General features: G+C 43.1%; 1 protein-coding gene across 1 annotated transcript in view; it reads right to left on the bottom strand.

The window, feature by feature from the left end:
- Positions 1 to 13,969, bottom strand: part of LOC119015204 (protein NLRC3-like) — a 35,820-nt gene extending 21,851 nt beyond the window's left edge. The window contains exons 1-7 of the mRNA XM_037090996.1: positions 13,785 to 13,969; positions 13,359 to 13,484; positions 12,196 to 12,336; positions 11,764 to 11,907; positions 11,339 to 11,458; positions 10,198 to 10,276; positions 9,830 to 10,058 (exon numbers count right to left, since the gene is read on the bottom strand). Of these exons, the coding sequence (XP_036946891.1) occupies positions 9,830 to 10,058; positions 10,198 to 10,276; positions 11,339 to 11,458; positions 11,764 to 11,907; positions 12,196 to 12,336; positions 13,359 to 13,484; positions 13,785 to 13,969 (1,024 nt within the window). The remainder of the gene's footprint in view (positions 1 to 9,829; positions 10,059 to 10,197; positions 10,277 to 11,338; positions 11,459 to 11,763; positions 11,908 to 12,195; positions 12,337 to 13,358; positions 13,485 to 13,784) is intronic.
- Between the last annotated feature and the right edge of the window lie 8,349 nt (positions 13,970 to 22,318).

Genomic DNA, 22,318 nt, shown 5'->3' with positions numbered 1-22,318 from the left:
AAAGAGTGTCAGGTCTGAGAGTGAGAGGTTACAGCTCTCCAATCCCCATTGATCTCCCTCCTGCTTACACTTAGGACTGTATACCAGTGAATCAAGCACACATTCCTACCTGTGACACGGCACGGCACTGGAATCATCTAATCAAAATAGCAGATGATATCCCACCACAGCTGGAGTGTGAATTTGGTCTGTTGTTTGGCTACAATTGCTTAGAAGACACTGGCACCACAGCAGGTAATCCTTGGAGGAGATGGTAAACCATATGCAGTTCTGATGGCCGTCGGGTGGAGTATTGTAGGCTGTTCATCACCACACCAAGACTCACCAAACCTTACTAGTACATGCCACAGAGTTGATGTCAAAGAGCTGCCTCCAGTGACTCCAGCAGTGACACTTAGGGTTCTTGAGTCTGTCTTTAAAGACGTAAGCAAAGACAGAAAGACTGTGTCTCAGGATGACATCCGCTTGCTGGATGTGTTAAAGGAAGGACTTCAGAAGAACATTCATGGACATTACGAGATGCCACTCCCCTTTAAAGAGAAACCCTATCTCCCTGACAATAAGCAACAGGCCATAGTACGGCTCACTCACCTTAAAGAACCCCACACACCGCCCAAACGTCCAACAGCCTTGTCCGACCACTCTGTTGCCTCTTGTCTGACCCGTTCAGCATAAAATTTGCATTGAACACACCGCTTCGACGTGCTGCTTGCTCCACTGTAGCGTGCACGTTCTGCGCCTGTGCAAGATGCAATAAGCCTCCTTAACAGCAGGTGGCACTAGTCTTGTGCCAGTAATCCAAAACACGAAAACAGGAAATGATGGAAGAAAGTGAGGAACAAAACGCAGACAGTATTGATTCAGTATTCGTCCAACCCGAAAAGACGTGAAAGATGACTATGGTTAGGCTGACACTTGTGTTGTGTGCTCTCAGGCTTGTTACGAAGATACGAAGACGTCACTATCGTCACTTCCACCCCTCCCACACTGCGCGCTGGTTCGCTAGCACACTGCCAATGGCTCAGACGTCCGACAGCCCACCTCCTCAGATTTCGGAGCAGACAACGTCTGTGCGGCTCTGAAAGCCTCCGACGCAGCTGAACACAACAAACATATTTGTTCCCGACCTTGTCTGAGTCCCCCCAAATGCTTCAGACGACGGCCGGTGTGTTCCTGCCTTAAGAGAAAGCTGGTGAAGGATGACAAGTACAAAGAACACTGTGAAGTTTATGAATGAAATCATCAGAAATGATGAGGCAGAGGAAGTTCACGAGCAAGGGAAGGAAGGAGAAAAATGGTATATTCCCCACCACAGAGTTTACCACTCCAAAAAACCTGACTGGTTTTTGATTACTCAGCCAAGTACAGGGGAACTAGCCTGAACAACCATCTACTGTCAGGCCCAGACCTGCTGAACAATCTGAACGGTGCTTTTCTCAGATTCAGACAGCACCATATTGCACTGATGTGTGACATAGAAAAAACATTTCCTGTGGTGGAGGGACAGTGACTTTGATGCACAGCCACAGGAGTTTCAAATGAAAGTGCATCTCTTTGGTGATGCTAACCATGGACTGAAACAGCTCACTAAGGACAATGACAGAGAGAGGGGGAGTGAAATGCAGCAGTGTTTCCCACAGGATTTTGTGAGACTGTGGTGGGTGTATGTCGGACCCTCTAGGGGGGTCGGGGGGCATGCTCCCCCGGAAGATTTTTTTTAACATTTAAAAGTAAAATGCAGCAATCTGGTGCAAAATTAAGAGGCTAGATCTATGAAGAACTGTGTGCTCTTGTACAAAATATAATCACAAACATTGGTTGTAGATATGAATGTTGAAAACACAAAATAAACTAGAGCATACATCTGAGCCATCAAAGAAATAAAGCAAAAGTGGTTACCTGTGTTGAATTAGTTTATTTTTTACCAAATAAAATGATAAAAAATTTAACTGTAAGCTAAATTGTAATAAAAAATATAATGGATTCAGAGGGTACATCAAAATTGGACGAAACAATTTTTAAAAATGAAAATAAGCAAGTAATGAAAGAGTGTGCGCGTGCCACGTACAGCAAGGGAAGGGGGGCAGAGCTGACTGACTGGGAGTGAGAGATGCTTTGCTGAAGCTGCTGCACGAAACACAAGTTACAGATCTTTTATGTTATTATGAGAACTGTAAGATTTTTTTCTATTCATTCTGAGACTGTGGCGGGACAAATGAGACCATGGCGGGAGCCACAGTCTAAGTAATTAATGGTTAACACTGATGCAGCAAAGGGCCCCAGGCCAGGAGTCGAACCCAGGGCCGCCACAGAGAGGACAAAGCCTCTGTACATGGGACACCGGCTCTACCAACTGAGCTAAATAGTGCCCCGTGCCTTATTGTTTTATTCTTTTGAAAAATAATTAATTCAGCACCACTGAGCCCATCTTGAATCAATCTATGCACTGCTGCTGTTATGGTCATGTGACGGGAATGTTCAACCTTGTGTCATCTAATCTTGTTATTGGACTGTTTTATATCCTCTGTTCACTTTAAACTGATGCCACAGACAGTCTGTAAATCATTTCAAACGGAGGCACAAACACACTGTCAGCAATGAACTAGAATGTAATTACTCCAGTGTTGATAAAGATCCATGTCAGAACCATTTTAAGTTCAAAGTCAAGCACTTTGGCTAAAACATTGATTACAGTTTCTATGACATTCAGTGATTAAATTCATTTATGTGTCACAGAAATCTTTTGAATTTGAGGTTCAGTTTTTCCTGATCAGACATCTGACACAGAGGGTCTATTGATATAATTAACCCTCTGGGGTCTATTCCCCAACCTTTTTTGTACCACGAACCGGTTTCATGTAAGACATTATTTTATGGACCGGGTTGGGGGGGGGGGGGGGTGTGCACTGGATTACGCGGAAATAAAATACTCGCCATTCCCGCAGCTGCAGTTCAGCCACTTTATCAGCCAACTTGAAGACAGTTGTCCATCTCCGTCTTCTTCCGTCTCATCACTGGGCCTCTCAGGGCTTATTTTTTAGGGTATACTGTGACTGAAACAGGTATGTGTCAAGCATGCCAAGAGGAGCAGATGGATGTTATTAAAAGAGAAGCCATTTTTCAAAATAAAACAACTTTCCGAGTATGATCATCAATATAACGGAAATAAAATGATGAATTTATTCTTTCCCTGCGGCCCGGTATCAAACAACCCACTGGACCAGTACCGGTCCACGGCCTGGTGGTTGGAGCCGCTTTGACTACTACTACTTTTGATTTTACCATTATATTTCACCTGAAAAACTATTTACCTTGCCTCGTTTGGTGTCATTATTTTCAGCACAACCTCACATGTGTGACTGTACAGTTATTTTTTTATTTTGACATACTGTATTAACACAATGGACCTAAAATCACAAAGAAAACATAAAATTAGAGAATGAAAAAGTTAGATTGCCTACTTTGAAAATCACAAATATGTTTAACAAACCAATTTTATTACTTATAATGCAAATACAAATTGTTGTTAGCTAAATTTATGCATAAGTTTTTGAAATGTACAAAGTTATATGTAACTATTTACATTTAAATGCAGGCAATGCCTCAGGCTCAGGGCTCCCTCAGCTTCTTCCTGTCTGCTCCACATTAGAGTTCTCAGCAGGCCTGAAAATTACAACCCGACCCGACCCAACCAATGGTTTTTATGCCCGAACCCGACGCAGCCCAACACACCAGCATGAATTGTCTGCCCGAACCTGGTCCGAACCTGACCCCCCGCACGCCTGCATTGTTTTCCTCGTACACTTGTTATCATGATCATCCAGATCAGACTTAATCTTCACCACATGTGAACAGTGATGATTCACAACAAACAATATAAAATTTACAACCTGCAAGAAATGTGTTTTATGAAATGTGTATTATGAAAAAGGAAGCCCAAGGCCCAACCCTGCCCATTTGCGTATTTTTTTGGCCCAAACCCTGCCCGCACCTGCAGGTCCAGTCGGATTTGTCGGGCCAGCCCGACCCATTGAGGACTCTACTCCACATTCAGCAATCTCCTCATTGTTTTGACTCACAAAACAAAAAAACAACTACACTACACACTAAACACACTACACAACACATTAACTATACACTCCAAACACGCTATATGTCACAAATCTCCCAACTCTCAAAACTCAGTATCTCTATCGCTGTCTCTATCACCATAACTGTCGCTGTCACTCTCTCGCCATCTTCCATCCCACAACTTCCCCCTGTTCCTTAGCAACCAAATCACGTGTTTTGCCATACAATTTTGTGATTGGTTGGTGTGGTACCTTTTTCAACCAATGGGAAAGGGGGTGTCACATATTTTTTTGCTTGCAAACACTTCCTGCACTTTCATGAGAAAAGCCCGTTTTTACCATGTCTTCCTGCACCAAACACGCAGCAAACGTGACGGCAATGTTCGCAAAAAAGCGTGGCAGACTTTATTTCTCACAATTTATCAACACAATTTAAAAACTGGTACATAGTTTTAAGGCCGCTCCAACCCATAAGTCAGAACCGAGACTCAACGCAGCTGAGTCTTGCTGCTACATCATCTTAAATTGGTCACGTGATTTGGACATGCCGGCGTGTCAATCAACCTCAGTGGGTTAATAGTTTTAATAAAGTTTTAAAGTTTTAATGTTAATGTTCTGATAATACTCTGCATTCACTGTGGAGTCTGAAGTACTTGATGAGCGATTCATCAAGCAGCAAAACCAGAAGCCAAGAAATCAGACAGCACATTTTGAACAGGCACTAAACTAATCTGAAAAAAGAAGTGAAACTTTAGTATTTGTGCAAAGACTCTCCTGGTCACTGATCTTCATCTCTTCTTCTCATCTCCCTTTCATCACTTGTAACTCTAGGCTTAGTGCCATGCTGCCTTTTCTCCTGAACTGAACTGGATGTTGTGTAAACAAAGCAGACCTTCTGACATTTGACCATCTACAAATGAGATACAGAGACTCACACTGACTGTCTGTGGCTGCAGCAGGACTCTACATACCTAAGAGTGTCCAGTCTCCAGCCTGGATCCTCCAGTCGCGCTGACAGCAGCTTCACTCCTGAGTTTCCTGGATGATTGTAGCTCAGGTCCAGCTCTCTCAGATGGGAGGGGTTGGAGTCCAGAGCTGAGGCCAGAGAAGTACAGCCTTCCTCTGTGATCAGACAGCCTGACAGCCTGCAGACACACAAAACAACACACATCACAGATCAGCTGACGGTTCTGATGATTTAGTGCACATCTGTGTTCAAGGGTTTAACATTTATTATAGTCATCATCTTAGTTTTAACTAATTTCCTAATCAGCACTTAACACAGAGTATTAACTGAAGTTGATGGAAATGCCATTTGTTTTACAAATATTTGTTCATGAACCTACATATCAAGATCACCAACGACCTCCTCATCGCTGCAGATTCTGGACACATCGGTATTCTGATCATCCTGGACCTCTCTGCAGCCTTTGACGCAATCTCCCACACCATTCTCCTGACACACCTATCTGACTACCTTGGCCTCACCGGTATAGCACTCTCCTGTTTCCAGTCCTGTTTGACAAACAGGAAACCATCAGAGACTCCAGTTCAAACCCCAGCTCCAGTCAACCAGGGCATGCCTCAAGGCTCTGTGCTGGGGCCCCTCCTCTTCACCATCTACATGCTCCCCCTCCGTCAGATAATTCGCAAATACGGTCTCAACTTCCCCCTTATGCTATTGACACTCATTTATATCTGCACCAAACTATCCATCCAGCTACCCCCACAGTCACTCGTCAACTGCCTGCATGATATAAAACTTTGGATGACGTCAAATCTACTCGAACTTAACACCAATAAAACAGAGCTCATGGTTGTGGTCTCCAAGGTGCTGCTCCAGAAAGTTGGAGATCTTCTCCTGGATGTAGATGGCTGCTCTATCTCCCCATCCACGGAAGTTTGCAACCTCGGTGTCATCCTTGATTTCACTTTATCTATTCAATCGCACATATAACGAATCCCAAAATCATCTTTTGATCATCTAAAAAGTATCTCCAGACTTTGGCTCTCCCTCTCGAGCCTGTGGCTGAGAACCTCATCCATGCCTTTATCACCTCCCGCCTGGACTACTGTAATGGAGTCCTGTCCGGGCTCCCTTCCAAAACCCTGGACAGGATCCAGAATGTGTAGAACTCTGCTGCCAGGGTCCTCACCCGCACCAAGTCCTGGCAACACATCACCCCCACTCTCCTTCGCCTTCATGGGCTACTGGTTACATCACGCAATACTTACAAATTTCTCCTCCTGACCTATAAATCTCTCCATTCCCTCACCCCCCCCCCATATCTGTCTGACCTCCTCAACCCCTATACCCAGTCTCGGAAGCTGTGCTCATCAGGCACATACCAGCTCTCCATCCCTCACACCAAACTACAAACCCTTGGTGACAAAGCCTTCTGTGTGACAGCCCCCACTCTCTGGAAGACTCTCCGAGCTGAAATCTGAAAACTGACTTCTCTGGAGACCTTCAAAAGAGACTTTAACCCCATCTTTTTAATAAGGCTTATCAGCTCTAAATCAGCTTTTCCATTTCTTTATCTTATATGTATTTTTTGTTTATCCATTCATTCTTTTTTTGTTTGTTCCACTTTGTTAAGTGTCCTTGGGTACCCTGAAAGGCACTATATACATTTTATGCATTATTATTATTATTATTATTATTATTATTATTATTATTATTATTATTATTATTAGATAGATAGATAGATAGATAGATAGATAGATAGATAGATAGATAGATACTTTATTGATCCCGGAGGAATAAAGTTATTATTATTATTATAATTATTATTATTATGTACAGATTAAAATGATGATGATGATGGCATCAAATCAGAGGATCACCAAAGTAATAATTCACCCTGAGGGGAGCATGAATGTCTGAACCAAACCTCATGACAATCCATCCAGTGGTTGTTGAGATTAGTAAATCAGAATCGGAAGTGTAGAATACACTGACTGACCAGCATTTTATATAAATTGCATTCATGCTTCCATAGGGATGAAATTATTTTGGTGATCAGCTGACATATGATATATATTCCTTCATTCATTTTTTTTACCATGTCTGGTCTAGACCAGCTCCAATTGTACAATTACATGAAATAATGACATAAAATAATGGATCCTGACCTGAGAGTTTCAAGGACACAGTGTGGACTCTTCAGTTCAGCAGAAAGTAGCTTCACTCCTGAATCCTGCAGGTTGTTGTTACTCAGGTCCAGCTCTCTCAGACTAGAGGACTGGGAGCTGAGAACTGAGGACAGAGCCTCACAGCTTGTCTCCGAGAGGTTACAGTAACTCAATCTGGATAAAGAATAATGCACAGAATAAGAAAACAATAATTCTATTTGGATCTATAACAGCACATTTACTGCATTCAGAAAAAGAATCTCCACACTTACAGAGCTTTGTTGGAGGCTTTGACCACTGGCAGCAGCCTCAGAAGAGCCTCCTCTGAAGCAGAGTATTTCTTCAGGACAAACACATCAAGATCTTTTTCTGATGACAGTAAGATGAAGACCAGAGCTGACCACTGAGCAGGAGACAGTTTATCTGTGGAGAGACGTCCTGATCTCAGGTACTGTTGGATCTCCTCCACTAGAGAACGATCGTTCAGTTCATTCAGACAGTGGAACAGATTGATGCTTCTCTCTGCAGACAGATTCTCACTGATCTTCTTCTTCATGTACTCGACTGTTTTCTGATTTATCTGTGAGATGCTTCCTGTCTGTGTCTGTAGACCTCGCAGGATAGTCTGATTGGTCTGCAGTGAAAGACCCAGGAGGAAGCGGAGGAACAAGTCCAGGTGTCCATTTGGACTCTGTAAGGCCTCGTCCACAGCACTCTGGTAGAGACGTTTCGCTGGAGATCGACGGTCTTTTGTTTGTTTGTTTGTTGCCAGCAGATTGACTCCAGAGTTGATGAACGTCAGGTGGACATGAAGAGCAGCCAGAAACTCCTGAACACTCAGATGGATGAAGCAGAACACCTTGTCCTGGTACAGTCCTCTCTCCTCTTTAAAGATCTGTGTGAACACTCCTGAGTACACTGAGGCTGCTCTGATATCGATGCCACACTCTGTCAGGTCTGATTCATAGAAGATCAGGTTTCCTTTCTGCAGCTGATCAAAAGCCAGTTTTCCCAGAGACTCAATCATCTTCCTGCTCTCTGGAGTCCAGTGTGGATCTGTCTCAGCTCCTCCATCATACTTGACCTTCTTCACTTTGGCCTGAACCACCAGGAAGTGGATGTACATCTCAGTCAGGGTCTTGGGCAGCTCTCCTCCCTCTCTGGTCTTCAACACATCCTCCAGAACTGTAGCAATGATCCAGCAGAAGACTGGGATGTGGCACATGATGTGGAGGCTTCGTGATGTCTTGATGTGGGAGATGATTCTGCTGGCCTGCTTCTTGTCTCTGAATCTCTTCCTGAAGTACTCCTCCTTCTGTGGGTCAGTGAACCCTCTGACCTCTGTCACCATGTCAACACACCCAGGAGGGATCTGATTGGCTGCTGCAGGTCGTGTGGTTATCCAGAGGCGAGCAGAGGGAAGTAGTTTCCCCCTGATGAGGTTTGTCAGCAGCACATCCACTGAGGTGGACTCTCTAACATCAGTCAGGATCTCAGTGTTGTGGAAGTCCAGAGGAAGTCGACACTCATCCAGACCGTCAAAGATGAACACAACCTGGAACTCTTCAAAGCTGCAGATTTCTTTGGTTTCAGTGAAGAAGTGATGAACAAGTTCCACCAAGCTGAACTTTTTCTCCTTCAGCACATTCAGCTCTCTGAAAGTGAATGGAAATGTGAACTGTATGTCCTGGTTGGCTTTGTCTTCAGCCCAGTCCAGAGTGAACTTCTGTGTTAAGACTGTTTTCCCGATGCCAGCCACTCCCTTTGTCATCACTGTTCTGATTGGTTCATCTCTTCCAGGTGAGGCTTTAAAGATGTCTTCTTGTCTGACTGTTGTTTGTGGTCTGTGTGGTTTCCTGGATGCTGTTTCAATCTGTCTGACCTCATGTTCATCATTGACCTCTGCAGTCCCTCCCTCTGTGATGTAGAGCTCTGTGTAGATCTGATTCAGAAGGGTTGGGTTTCCTGCTTTAGCGATCCCCTCAAACACACACTGGAACTTCTTCTGCAGGTTAGATTTGAGTTTACGCTGACAAATTCCAGAATAACTTCCTTAATAAAAACACACAACAAAACAGATCCATTAAGTTATTTGTAAAGACAATAAGACAATTTCCTTACCCTAAAGTAACACATGAAAACATGTAAACACATAAACAAATTGTCTCATTGATCCTTGGGCTGGACGATTATGGGAAAAATAATAATCACGATTATTTTGATTGATATTGAAATCACGATTAATGAATACGATTATTCTTTGATTTCAAAAAAAGTATTTATTGAGCCACCAAAACTCAACTTTAAATATAAACTTTAGAAAAACAACCAGAAATAAATTAGTAACAAGTAAAAAAGTAAAATAATAATGATATATTAAATAATATATATAAATAATAATACAAATAACCGCAATAAAAAACAATAAATAAAAATAAACACCCAGTCTGTATGCAACCCAGTCATTTTCATACACGCCGCACAGCCGCACATTAATTGTTTTTCTTCGATTACAGTGTTTTCACGATCGTGAGAAGCCAAACTTGAAATCACGATAAAAAATTCGATTAATCGTCCAGCCCTAACTGATCCATCATGTTAAATCTTTAGTGAAATCTTCTTACTGCTCTGCAGACAGTCAGCCAGCTCCTCCTGCTTCATTCTCCTCAGGAAGTGAAGTGTGATCTTCAGAAATGCCTCTCTGCTGCTCCTCCTCTGCTCTTCATCCTCACCATCCAACACCTCCTCATCTTCCCTCTGACTCTCTGGGCATTCTGGGTAAACTGAACTCAGAACCTTCTGGACCTTCTTCAGCTCGTTCTTCACAAAAGTGACAATGTTCTCCTCCAGCAGCTGAAACAGAATATCATGTGAATGACAACATTTAACATCAGATCCATGTTGGACAGATTCACCACTGGTCTGTAAAGTGCAGCATGGAGATTATTGTGAACAGACTGGATGTAAAAGTAGTTGTTGTTCATGTACAGACCATAAATATGGAGTCCAGGTGTGTCTGATGCTGCTGGACAGACGGACCTCTGGGAACCTCTGAGCTCTCCTGGTCGACTCTGTGGAGGAATCATGAAGAATCAGTCACATTGTGTCTGTCCACTCAGAGACAAACACAAGCTGAAGGTCCTTTGAGTTCAAGTGTTGATGACATCATTGAATCAGATGTTTCCTCTGACATCACAGTGTTGGTCGTACTGCTGATCCCACTGTGAATCAACAGTCAGTTTACTGGGTTGGTTCAGCAGCTTGTCTGGTTTAGTCCCTCCTGCTCTTACTGACCCGTTTAATACTGTGGACAGCAACACACAGCTAACACAAGCTAGCTGGATGCTAACACAAGCTAGCTGGATGCTAACACAAGCTAGCTGGATGCTAACTGTCCAGTGCAAATTGGTGCAGAGTCTCAATAGATTTGTATTCAATTGAGATTCCAACAAAAAATGATTAATTATGCCTTTTTGATTATAATATTTCTGCAATAAATTTAAATCTAATACCAAAAAACTGAAATACTGGTTTGTTTTTCATGCAAATTGATTCTGATATTTAATTTGTCTGATTTGTGACCTGAAAGTAATTTAGTTACGTTTTGTGTTTCACTTTTGGGTGATTAACAACACAACGGCCGAAATATAAAGATAATAATGAATTCATTATTTGTATAAGCTATATCCATGTAGACATTACTTGCAGTAAGAAAAAATACTTAACGTCTGAGCTTCAAAATGCTCCACGTAACTTTAGACTTTTGAAATGTGAACCTGTATTTTAATACTAATCCTGCGCTGACCTCCATCATCACTCTGAGAACATGAAGACCATCAGGACAACTGGTCAGACTGGATTTAATGAGGACAGACATCACCAGAGAGCAACAGGACAACAACTTACTGTCTGTCTGAGGAAGGTTCTTGTTTGAAAATAATAAAACTTTCCTTTGATCAGTTGAAGACTGGTTCAATTGGGCAGCTTTCTAAACTGAGAATATCAATTAATTTAAACTTGCCTTGCCTAACTGAATAAGAACGAAGCTGAAAATAAACATCAGGTTTCAAAAAACATCTTTCTCCACAGTTAAAACATGAATCAGTCACATATTAATGTTATTAACAGCTCACCTCTTTACAGCACGAGGTGGTTGTCCTTTAAAATTGATGTAACGAGGATGTGACCGGTCACTCTTGATGGACAAACAGCTGGGTCCAGGTCCAGGTTCAGCTCCAGTAGAGGCTGGTCTCCTGTTGGACAGAGAAGAAGACCACCAGAGATGTTAATTCACTTTCTAGTCTTCAGACACAGAAGCTTCTGTCCATAAAATAGTGGAAAACATCAGGAATAAACCTTCAGAGAATATTGGACCAAACTAATTCAATAAAGTGAAATGAAGAGTTGAAGACTGGTTCTATTAGGCAGCTTTCTAAAGTGAGAAGATAAATTCAACTGAAGAAGAACGAAGCTGAAAATAAACATCAGGTTTCAGAAAACATCTTTCTCCACAGTTAAAACATGAATCAGTCACATATTAATGTTATTAACAGCTCACCTCTTTACAGCACGCGGTGGTTGTCCTTTAAAATTAATGTAACGAGGATTTGACCGGTCACTCTTGATGGACACACAGCTGGGCTCAGGTCCAGGTCCAGGTCCAGGTCCAGGTCCAGGTCCAGGTCCAGTAGAGGCTGGTCTCCTGTTGGACAGAGAAGAAGACCACCAGAGATGTTAATTCCCTTTCTAGTCTTCAGACACAGAAGCTTCTGTCCATAAAATAGTGGAAAACATCAGGAATAAACCTTCAGAGAATATTGGACCAAACTAATTCAATAAAGTGAAATGAAGAGTTGAAGACTGGTTCTATTGGGCAGCTTTCTAAAGTGAGAAGATAAATTTAAGTGAATAAGAACAAAGCTGAAAAGAAACATCTTTCTCCACAGTTAAAACATGAATCAGTCACATATTAATGTTATTAACAGCTCACCTCCTTACGGCACGAAGTGGTTGTCCTTTAAAATTAATGTAACGAGGATTTGACCGGTCACTCCTGATTGACAAACAGCTGGGTCCAGGTCCAGGTCCAGGTCCAGGTCCAGGTCCAGGTCCAGTAGAGGCTGGTCTCCTGCTGGACAGAGAAGACCACCAGAGATGTTAATTCACTTTCTAGTCTTCAGACACAGAAGCTTCTGTTGATAAAATAGTGGAAAACATCAGGAATAAACCTTCAGAGAATATTGGACCAAACTAATTCAATAAAGTGAAATGAAGAGTTGAAGACTGGTTCTATTGGGCAGCTTTCTAAAGTGAGAAGATAAATTCAAGTGAAGAAGAACGAAGCTGAAAATGTCACAGCGCGGTGAGGTTGTCTTGTCTTGGGGTCTGTCGTGTGAACTTCCTGTTTTATTTTGAAATTAATTCTCCTCTCGTTTCAGGTCACTTGCCCTTCCTCTTGTGTCCCTGGTCTGACGTCATCCCTGATTCCTGATTGTTTCCACCTGTGTTCCCCTCCCTCATGTGTATAAAGTCTTTGTCTTCCCCTGTCTCCGTGCCAAAGTATTTCGTCTCTACGTCGTATGCCTAAGCCCTTCGAAACCACAGTCTTGATCTCCTTTGTGCTAAGTATATTCATGGTTTATTTATCTGTATTTTTTGTCCTCTCGTGAAGAGTGATTTTTTGTTGTAATTTTCTGGTTAAGGTTTTTGTTTGTATTTTGAGATTTCCTAGCCCTTTTGGTTTTCCTCCTCGTGAGTGAATTTTTGTTGGTTAAGTTTCATAAGATAGAAGAGATAAGTTTCATAGCCTCTGTGCTTCCTCTTCGGAGTGAATTTTTGTTGTAATTTTTATATTCTCAGATTTTGATTCTAGTATAGTGTAGTCATCCTCCTTCGGGAGCGCTTTTCGTTTTCAGTGTTCTATGTTGTTTGTCTTGTGTGAGTCTCAGTATTTTTTTATAGCGTTTGGTTATCATTCTACCCTGAGAGTCAAAGAATCAGATCAATAAAACTTGATTGTACATCTGCCATTCTGCATCTGAGTCCTCTCCTTTTGTCCAAGCCTGACAGAAAATAAACATCAGGTTTCAAAAAACATCTTTCACCACAGTTAAAACATGAATCAGTCACATATTAATGTTATTAACAGCTCACCTCTTTACAGCACGCGGTGGTTGTCCTTTAAAATTAATGTAACGAGGATTTGACCGGTCACTCTTGATGGACACACAGCTGGGCTCAGGTCCAGGTCCAGGTCCAGGTCCAGTAGAGGCTGGTCTCCTGTTGGACAGAGAAGACCACCAGAGATGTTAATTCACTTTCTAGTCTTCAGACACAGAAGCTTCTGTCCATAAAATAGTGGAAAACATCAGGAATAAACCTTCAGAGAATATTGGACCAAACTAATGCAATAAAGTGAAATGAAGAGTTGAAGACTGGTTCTATTGGGTCGCTTTCTAAAGTGAGAATATAAATGTACTAAAGAAGAACGATGCGGAAAAAAACAAGTTTAAATAAATTTCTCTGAATAAATAACATCAAACATGAATCAGTCACATATAAATGTTATTAACAGCTCACCTCTTTACAGCACGAGCTGGTTGTCCTTTAAAAGTAATACAACGGCCCTTAGACCGGTCACTCTTGAAGGACACACAGCTGGGCTCAGGTCCAGGTCCAGGTCCTGGTCCAGGTCCTGGTCCAGGTCCAGGTCCAGTGGTTTTAGAGGGAGGGCCTCCCTCCTCTCTGTCCTCACACTGATTCATGCTGCTCAACTCACACACACTTTCATCCGGAGAGGAAACACAAATCATTCATCTGCACATCAACTGAAATCAGCCTTTGGCTCAGAAACACTATTGAAGTGCAAAATGTCGACTTCCTCTTCTAACATTTAAACTCAGAGCACATTATTCCAGAACACACTGACTCTATTAATACATATTTCACTAAATGGCTGCTACAGGACATCAAACCAAAACTAACTCAAGTCCATCTATCCATCCATCTTCTTCTGCTTTATCCGAGGCCGGGTCGCAGGGGCAGCTGCCTGAGCAGGGACACTCAGACTTCCCTCTCCCCAGACACTTCCTCCAGCTCTTCCGGGAGGATCCCAAGGCGTTCCCAGGCCAGCCAAGCGACACAGTCACTCAAGCGTGTCCTGGGTCTTCCTTGGGGTCTCCTCCCGGCGGGACATGCCAGGAACACCTCCTGAGGGATGCGTCCCGGGGGCATCCGAAAGAGATGCCCGGGCCACCTCAGCTAGCTCTCGATGTGGAGGAGCAACGGCTCTACTCTGAGCTCCTCCCGGGTGACAGAGCTCCTCACCCTATCGCTACGGGAGCGCCCTGCCACCCTGCGAAGGAAACTCATTTTGGCTGCTTGTATCCGCAATCTTATTCTTTCGGTCATGACCCGAGGTGCTGATTCTCAATCAAGCCGCTTCACACTCGGGTGCAAACTGCCCCAGGACATGCTGGAGTTCCTGGCTCGAAGGAGCCAACAAGACAACATCATCTGCAAAAAACAGAGATGAAATCCAGTAACTCCCAAACCAGACCCCCTCTGGCCCCTGGCTGCGCCTAGAAATTCTGTACATAAAAATAATGAACAGAACCAGTGACATAGAGCAGCCCTGCTGGAGTCCAACATGCACTGGGAGCAAGTCTGACTTACTGCCGGCAATGCAAACTAAGCTCCTGTTCCATTCATACAGGGACCGTACAGCCCTTAGCAGAGGCCTCTGACCCCGTACTCCTGGAGCACCTCCCACAAAATGCCATGAGGGACACGGTTGAATGCTTTCTAAAAAGCCCACAAAGCACATGTAAACTGGTTGGGCAAACTCCCATGAACCCTTGAGCACCCTGCGGAGGGTATGGAGCTGGTCCAGTGTTCCACGGCCTGGACAAAAAACCGCATTGTTCCTCCTGAATCTGAGGTTCGACTATCGGCTGAATTCTACACTCTAGTACCCTGGAATAGACTTTCCCAGGGAAGCTGAGGAGTGTGATCCCCCAGTAGTTGAAACACACCCTCCGGTCCCCTTTTTTGAATAGGGGGACCACCACCCGGGTCTGCCAGTCCAGAGGAACAGTCCTCAACTGCCATGTGATGCTGCACAGATGTGTCAACCCCACAGCAACCAGAGACTTCAGGTACTCAGGGTAGATCTCATCCACCCCCGGTGCCTTGCACTGAGGAGCTTCTGGACTACCTCAGTGACTTCGGCTGGAGTGATGAATGAGTCAACCTCTGAGTCCCCAGCCTCTGCTTCCTCCATGGAGGTCGTGTAAGTGGGATTGAGGAGATCCTCGAAATATTCTTTCCATCACCCAACAAGGTCCCCACTCGAAGTCAACAGCTCCCCACCTCCACTGTAAACAGTGTTGGTGGAGACTGCTTCCCCCTCCTGAGGCATCGGATGGTTTGCCAGAATTTCTTCGAGGTTGACTGATAGTCCTCCTCCATGGCCTCCCCGAACTTTTTCCCAGACCCAAGGTTTTGCTTCAGTGACAACCCATGCTGCTGCACACCTGGCCTGTCGGTACCCTTCAGCTGCCTCAGGAGTCCCCCGAGCCAACCAGGCTCGAAAGGACTCTGTCTTCAGCTTGATTGCATCCCTTACTTCCAGAGTCCACCACCAGATTCGGGGATTGTCACCACAACAGGCACCAGAGACTTTACAGCCACAGCTGCGCATCAACAATGGAAGTGGAGAACAAGGTCCATTCGGACTCAATTTCCCCAGCCTCCCTCGTGATCTGCTCAAAGCATTCCCGGAGTTGGGAGTTAAACACCTCCCTGACAGAGGGTTCAGCCAGACGTTCCCAGCAGACCCTCACAATGTGTTTGGGTCTGCCAGGTCTGTCCATCTTCCTCCCCTGCCACCAGATCCAACTCACCACCAGGTGGGTTCAGATCAGGGAGGCAGTTCCTCCCAATCACGCCTCTCTGGGTAAAACTGTCGCTGCCCACGTGAGCACGTGAAGTTCCCCAGTAGAACGACGGAGTCCCCGGTTGGAGCACTCTTCAGTACCCCTCCCAGGGACTCCAAGAAGGCCAGGTACTCTGCACTGCTGTTTGGCCCATAAGCCGAAACAACAGTGAAAGACCTATCCCTGACCCGAAGGCACAGAGAAGCGACCCTCTCATTCACCAGGGTAAATTCCAACACATGGCGGCTGAACTAAGGAGCTATAATGATCATTAAATCCATTTGAATTGTTTTTTTTACTGTTCTCTACTAATAAAGTCTCTCACAGCAGTGACGTGAAATCTGGAGACAAATGTGAAAATGTCTTGTGACAGAAAAGAGACAGTGGACTGATCCAGGACCTGTCTTCACTGACCTGCAGGAAGGGCGGTGATGTCATCAGTGTGAGTTTTATTTCAAAATAAAAGACTTTTGTCACGATCTCTCATTATATATTTTAGAATATTTACTTTGAATTTTACTTATGTAATTTCAACGTAAACATTATGACATTTTAAAGGGTATAAAAACAGTCACTGTCCTTCTGTACGTGACTGTGGAGACTTTCTGTGCAGCTTGGAGTGTTAAATAACTGAATAACAAATACTAACAAGTTGATTTAACCAAGAGGCAGAAATTGTTCTAATAACCTGTTGTGTTATTATAAAATATGAAAGTCTCAGGTGTGTTCAGGTGGGTTTTGTCTGTAGAGGCTATGACGTCTCTCACTGACGTCACGTCTCCTGTCAGAACATCAGCTGCTGGACTTGGATCAGTCCACTAGATGACGTCATGACGCTGTGGCGGAGTCAACACACACGTTTCTCTGATATCTTTTAATCTAAAAGAGTCAATCTGATCATCTGTTGTTTATTTAAAACATTTATCTGCAAAGTAAAAATTAGAATCTCTTCCTCTGAGAAGTAATCAGGAGCAGAAATACTCAAGTGACGTAACGGGCCTACTTTAAGTACTAACACTGAGAGCCGACGTGTTCCTGCTGACTGCTGCTCAGTGATGAAGTTCTATTTGTATTAATTAAATAAAGCTTCAGACTCCTGGATGTCCTCTTACTGCCTCCTCATCAGTCCTGGACTGTAAATACAACCACAGATTATTCACCGACACCAACAGCTGCTCTGCAGCCGCGTTTAGTGCGTCAGACAGCGGGAGAGCGGCGGCTCGTCTCGGCCTCCTCCACAGGCTGATTCAGTCAGCAGTAAGTGGAGCTACACAGTGACAACCACTCTGTGTTCAAACACTGACCAACTAACTCCACTTCTACTCTCATTTCACCGGCTACACACAACAATCCAGTAACGATGCTGCATTCTGACTATTCAAGTTGCATTGGGCCCCAGAAATGATGTCTTTCCCTCGTGTGAATGCAGGTGTAATTGTTTAAAACTTTGATGGAGGTTTTGCTTCGTCCTCTGATCTCATCAGGAACATTTGGTCACCAGAAGAGGAAGAAGCACCAGGACAGTGAGCTGTAAACATTAGTTCATGTTCCAGCCTGCAGCTTCTCTCTCGTCAGTCTATCCTGCTGAGCCGGACGCTGAAGATCCTGATCCGTCTGTCCTGCAACTTTATTCTTCCACATTTTGGAGGCAAATATTCTACTTTTTACTCAACTACATCTGTTTGATAACTTTAGTTACATTAAAGATTACATGTTGCATCAGAGCTGAGACTGAAAACTGGTCTCACTGCATTTTACAGCTGATGACAAGTTAACAAACCTTCATGTGAACAAACAGGTTGGTTTGTTGTCACCAGTTCAGTTTTAACTTTGGTCATTTTCAAAGGGACGGTCAAAGCACACGAGGAAAAACTGATTAAATCACAGTAAACATGAATAAACTCAGTCTGACAGAAAAGTCACAGATCATAGAAGAGTTAGTGGATTAACTCATGAACATACAGATGTACAAACAGGAAGTAACAGTGTGGAAAGATTGAATCACTGCTGTCATCGAGTATAAAATGAAGCTCCATGTCTGTTGATCCGACTGACAGACAAAACAAAACGGCGTCTTGTTCTCACTTTGTGTTTGAGTGATAGTTTCAGGAAGTGTTTAAACAAAAGATAGAAGCTGGAATAGTTTCATGTTCTCTGTCCTCCACATCTGATGACAAGTTATTAAACAGGTTGATTGATTATTGATCACATTTCAGTGGACAGAGACAGGCTTGACAATTGTTTCTATTTTTCTTTTTACTCTATAGACGGTGATGTCGTGGTTTCTCTCTTGTGACAAATGTACTTATTGTAAGTCGCTTTGGACAAAAGCGTCTGCTGAATGTCCTCAATGTAAATGTAAACGACTAACTCCACCTCTGCTCTTCCTCCACCGTTCTCCTCTCAACATGGAGGATGATATTTGTAACGGCGGCTGTTTGAACTCTCAGCTGTGAGTTTGTAGAAATGAACAATGGAGCAGCAGATTGTTGCTGTTTCTAGTGTTGCTAAGCTAACGACAGCTTGTATTAATGAGTCAAACATGTTAAATGTGTTACATTACCTTCAGCTGGACGTTCACACGGACACGACTGTCTGCACCACAATGATCAGAAGAACTGAAACTAAACTTTAAACAGGAAGTTAAAGTCAGGAAGTGAAAGTCAGCGAGTGAGATGATTGTTAAACATGAATCATGTGTGAAATCTGATGACTTGTGTGTTTAATGAGAGTGTAAAGGTCAAATAAATGTTCAGTTGTTGCTACTTTGGTTCAACAAAGCAGCTTTAGTGACTTTTACAGACCAACATCACTTTAACTGACTGTTTCTGTGAGGTCACTACACAACAACTCACACACAACTCACAAGTTGTCATGAAGAAACATTCAGGTAACAACTTGTGTTATAAAATACTTCAGCTGTGCTGCACACACTCTGTGAGTTTTTAACTAGAACCTCGTCAATCACACAGTAAAGTTACATGTTAGTGTTTGTGACTGTGATTCACTTCAGGTCCAGTTTGAATGAAGTGAGTTTGATGATGAGTTAACAAGCAGATTAAACTGATCTCAGTTCAGTCAGAGAGAGAAACTTGAGTTCAGACGGTTGGATTTTTCTGTTTAATGAAAATAGGAGTCATAATATTTCTTTTCTTGACATTTAGTGAGTTTATGTTGTTGACTTATTAGACTCAGTAGTGAAGTGGCTGCTTTTCCATCTCCAGCTGAAGCTCCAGGCTGTCAGACTGTCACCTCTGAGCTACAGAGTGCTGTTAGGAGACAGGACGGACACACAGAGACGTCTTTGACAGGACGTCAACACTGTTGATCCTTCACTCTGCTCACAATGTTAGCTGGTTAGCTGAATGTTAGCTGGTTAGCTGAATGTTAGCTGGTTAGCTGAATGTTAGCTGGTTAGCTGAATGTTATTGTAAAGTTAAATCATATCTTACCTTTAAAGGACTGACAGCAGCAGGTGAGAGAAAACACAGTCCGTCCTCAGCTGCTGATGGTCTCTCAGGTGAGCTTCATCACAGGAGGCGGAGCCCAGGTGAGCTCTCACACTCTGTGTACACGCCCTGATGCCTGCTGGGTCCTAGTGCTCAACCCGTTCTTAAAGCTTGCTGGTTGACGTTATGAAAGTCTTAGTGTTGTAAAAAGTCTTTCACTTTGTCCACATCTCAGACTTTGCTGTGTCGGGTCTTTTATGGAATCGGTTCTGGAAAGTTCTTCAGAAACCTGAATATCAAAAGCAAACATACAACTGTAAATCTGATGTGTTTTTCAGGACTTTTATGAAATAAACTATAATAAACCATTTAAAAGATGTATTTTTGCTTTCTTATTTAATGCACAATTTTATTGCTTGACTAAAGTCCAACATTGAGGTTGTTGTACTGGAACATTTCCATGTTCTGCTCCTTTAAACTTGCAGTCAGTGACTTTATTGAACCAGGCAGATAAAGACAGAATGTTTTCCTTGTTGTGCGTCAGGGTTGTTACGTGGGGCTCCACTGCGCCCACGCTGCAGGAAACACCCAGCTGAAGCTGCATGACTGGGGGGTTCAGGTGTACAGTGTGTATATGACTGACCACCGTCTGCTCTCACTGTCTGAACTCAGCTCATCATTTACTGATTTTCTGAAAATAACACATTTTCATACTTTTCATATTAAGTAGTTTTATTTCATAGCTCTATATTTGTATGGTGTTGACTTCACGCTTTTCTATCTTTGTTTGATACCTATTGATCCGGTTAGGAATGAGTTCTTGTGTGATATTGTGACATAATACTCTATAACTGTACTATTATATATCCAGACACAAGGAACAGGATGACATCACCGATATGCAACAAGTCATGACAAGTTTTAACCTGCGGACGTCCTGAACTGAATGAAAAACAGACTCAGTAGGTATACCTGAACATCCTGCTTTGAGCTTCTGCCTCTTTTATTTGAAGAGCTCAGACTGACTCCAGGACTGAACTCACAGTGTCAGAACTTCCTGACAGTCCTCCAGCACACTGAGCTACCTGCTGCAGGTGTGTCAAGCTGTCAGTCACATTGTGCTTGTAGACACAATATATTTGTCTGTGTGATTTAGCTGCTGTGATAGAAACCAGAGTTTGTGACTCTCCACACAGAGTGCAGTGTGTGTGTGCAGCCACCAGAGGGCGCTCTGCCCCTGCAGATATGTGTTGGGTCTGTTGGTGCTCTGCAGAGAGACAGCATGGAGCAGGAGGAGCTGCCCAAACCAACGAAGAAGAAGCTGGAGGAGGAGGAGGAGGAGGAGGAGGAGGACACACTGGAATGTGTTTTGGGTTTCAATGAAAGTTTTTATTTAACATTTGCAAAAAGTACATTCAGACAGAACAGGCACTGAGTGACAGACATATAAAAAGGATTTTAAAAAACTGCATCAAGGAGAAAAATATTGGTGTGTTTTTCTGGGATCTTGTGAGAAAGTGAAGTATTGAATATCAGTATTGAAATGAATTAAAGGAAGATGTCAATCAAAGTGGAGAATTAGTAGAAATGGCGGCTTGGTTTGTAATGAAAGGAGCGAGAGGAGGCTCAGACCCGGTGTCAACATCTGTCACCTCCTGCTGAACACCAACATCACTCGGACACACAGGAAAACATTCTTCATGTAGAACAGCTGCTGAATTATCAACAAGGGCCAAATAATGCAGAATGAGTCAGAGACAGAGTTTCACACAGTTTATAAAGTGGCTCCAACTCAACAACTCACTAAACTGACACATTTGTTAAGGGAGTCTGGTGACAGAGAAGTCGCCTATATTGTTCCTGTTTAGTGTCTCTGTAACATGTGACATGTTCAGATCAATAACATGTTTCTTCTTTCATAAATGGAGTGTAAATGGTGAAATCAGTGTAAACAGTGTGTTCAAACAGCTGATCAATGTTGGCAGGTAAGACTTTAGCACTTTAGACACAGAAGCAGACAGGCTGGTACAGACATGCTGCCACAAACTGACACTTTTTACAAGGAGACAAACAACTTCAGCTGAAACATTTAATGCTGAATTTACAACAAGGACACAATGAGTCAGAATCTGTCAGAGACACAGTTTCATAATGTTTATAAAGATTGCTTTAACTCAACAACTCACTAAATCTAGTGTTTTTTAAAGGGAGTCTGGTGACAGAGAAGTTGCCTATATTGTTCCTGTTTAGTGTCTTTGTAACACGTCACATTTTCAGATCAATAACTTGCTGAATGAAATCTTCAGCTGATCTTCTGTGTTTGTCAGTCGAGCTGCTTCCTGTGAATTCCTGTTGAACAAGTTTACATTCACTCACAGTTACTTTCTAAAGTAATCGATTACTTGTTGGTCTTCAGATGTCGTGTTTTGTCTGAGTGTTCAAACGTTCACATTCATTTTACAACAGAAACACTGAGGACTTTAACTTCTCACTGTGCAGTAAGTCCTGATGTCACAGTGATGTCACAGTGATGTCACAGTGTGGCATCTGTAGAATAATGACATCATCCTCTTACAGACTGGTTCAGTATAAACCTCACTGTCTCTGCAACACGTCGTCAAACTGTTGTAAATGATTGTTAACGACCACAGGAAGCATCTAAAATGTGTCGGGACAATCTGACGAGGTTCTGGAGGTCCACATGTCAAATCAACACACTACATGTCAC

This window comes from Acanthopagrus latus, chromosome 24 (assembly GCF_904848185.1).
Source record: "Acanthopagrus latus isolate v.2019 chromosome 24, fAcaLat1.1, whole genome shotgun sequence".
NCBI lineage: Eukaryota > Metazoa > Chordata > Actinopteri > Spariformes > Sparidae > Acanthopagrus > Acanthopagrus latus.
This window is presented reverse-complemented; position numbering and strand designations above follow the sequence as displayed.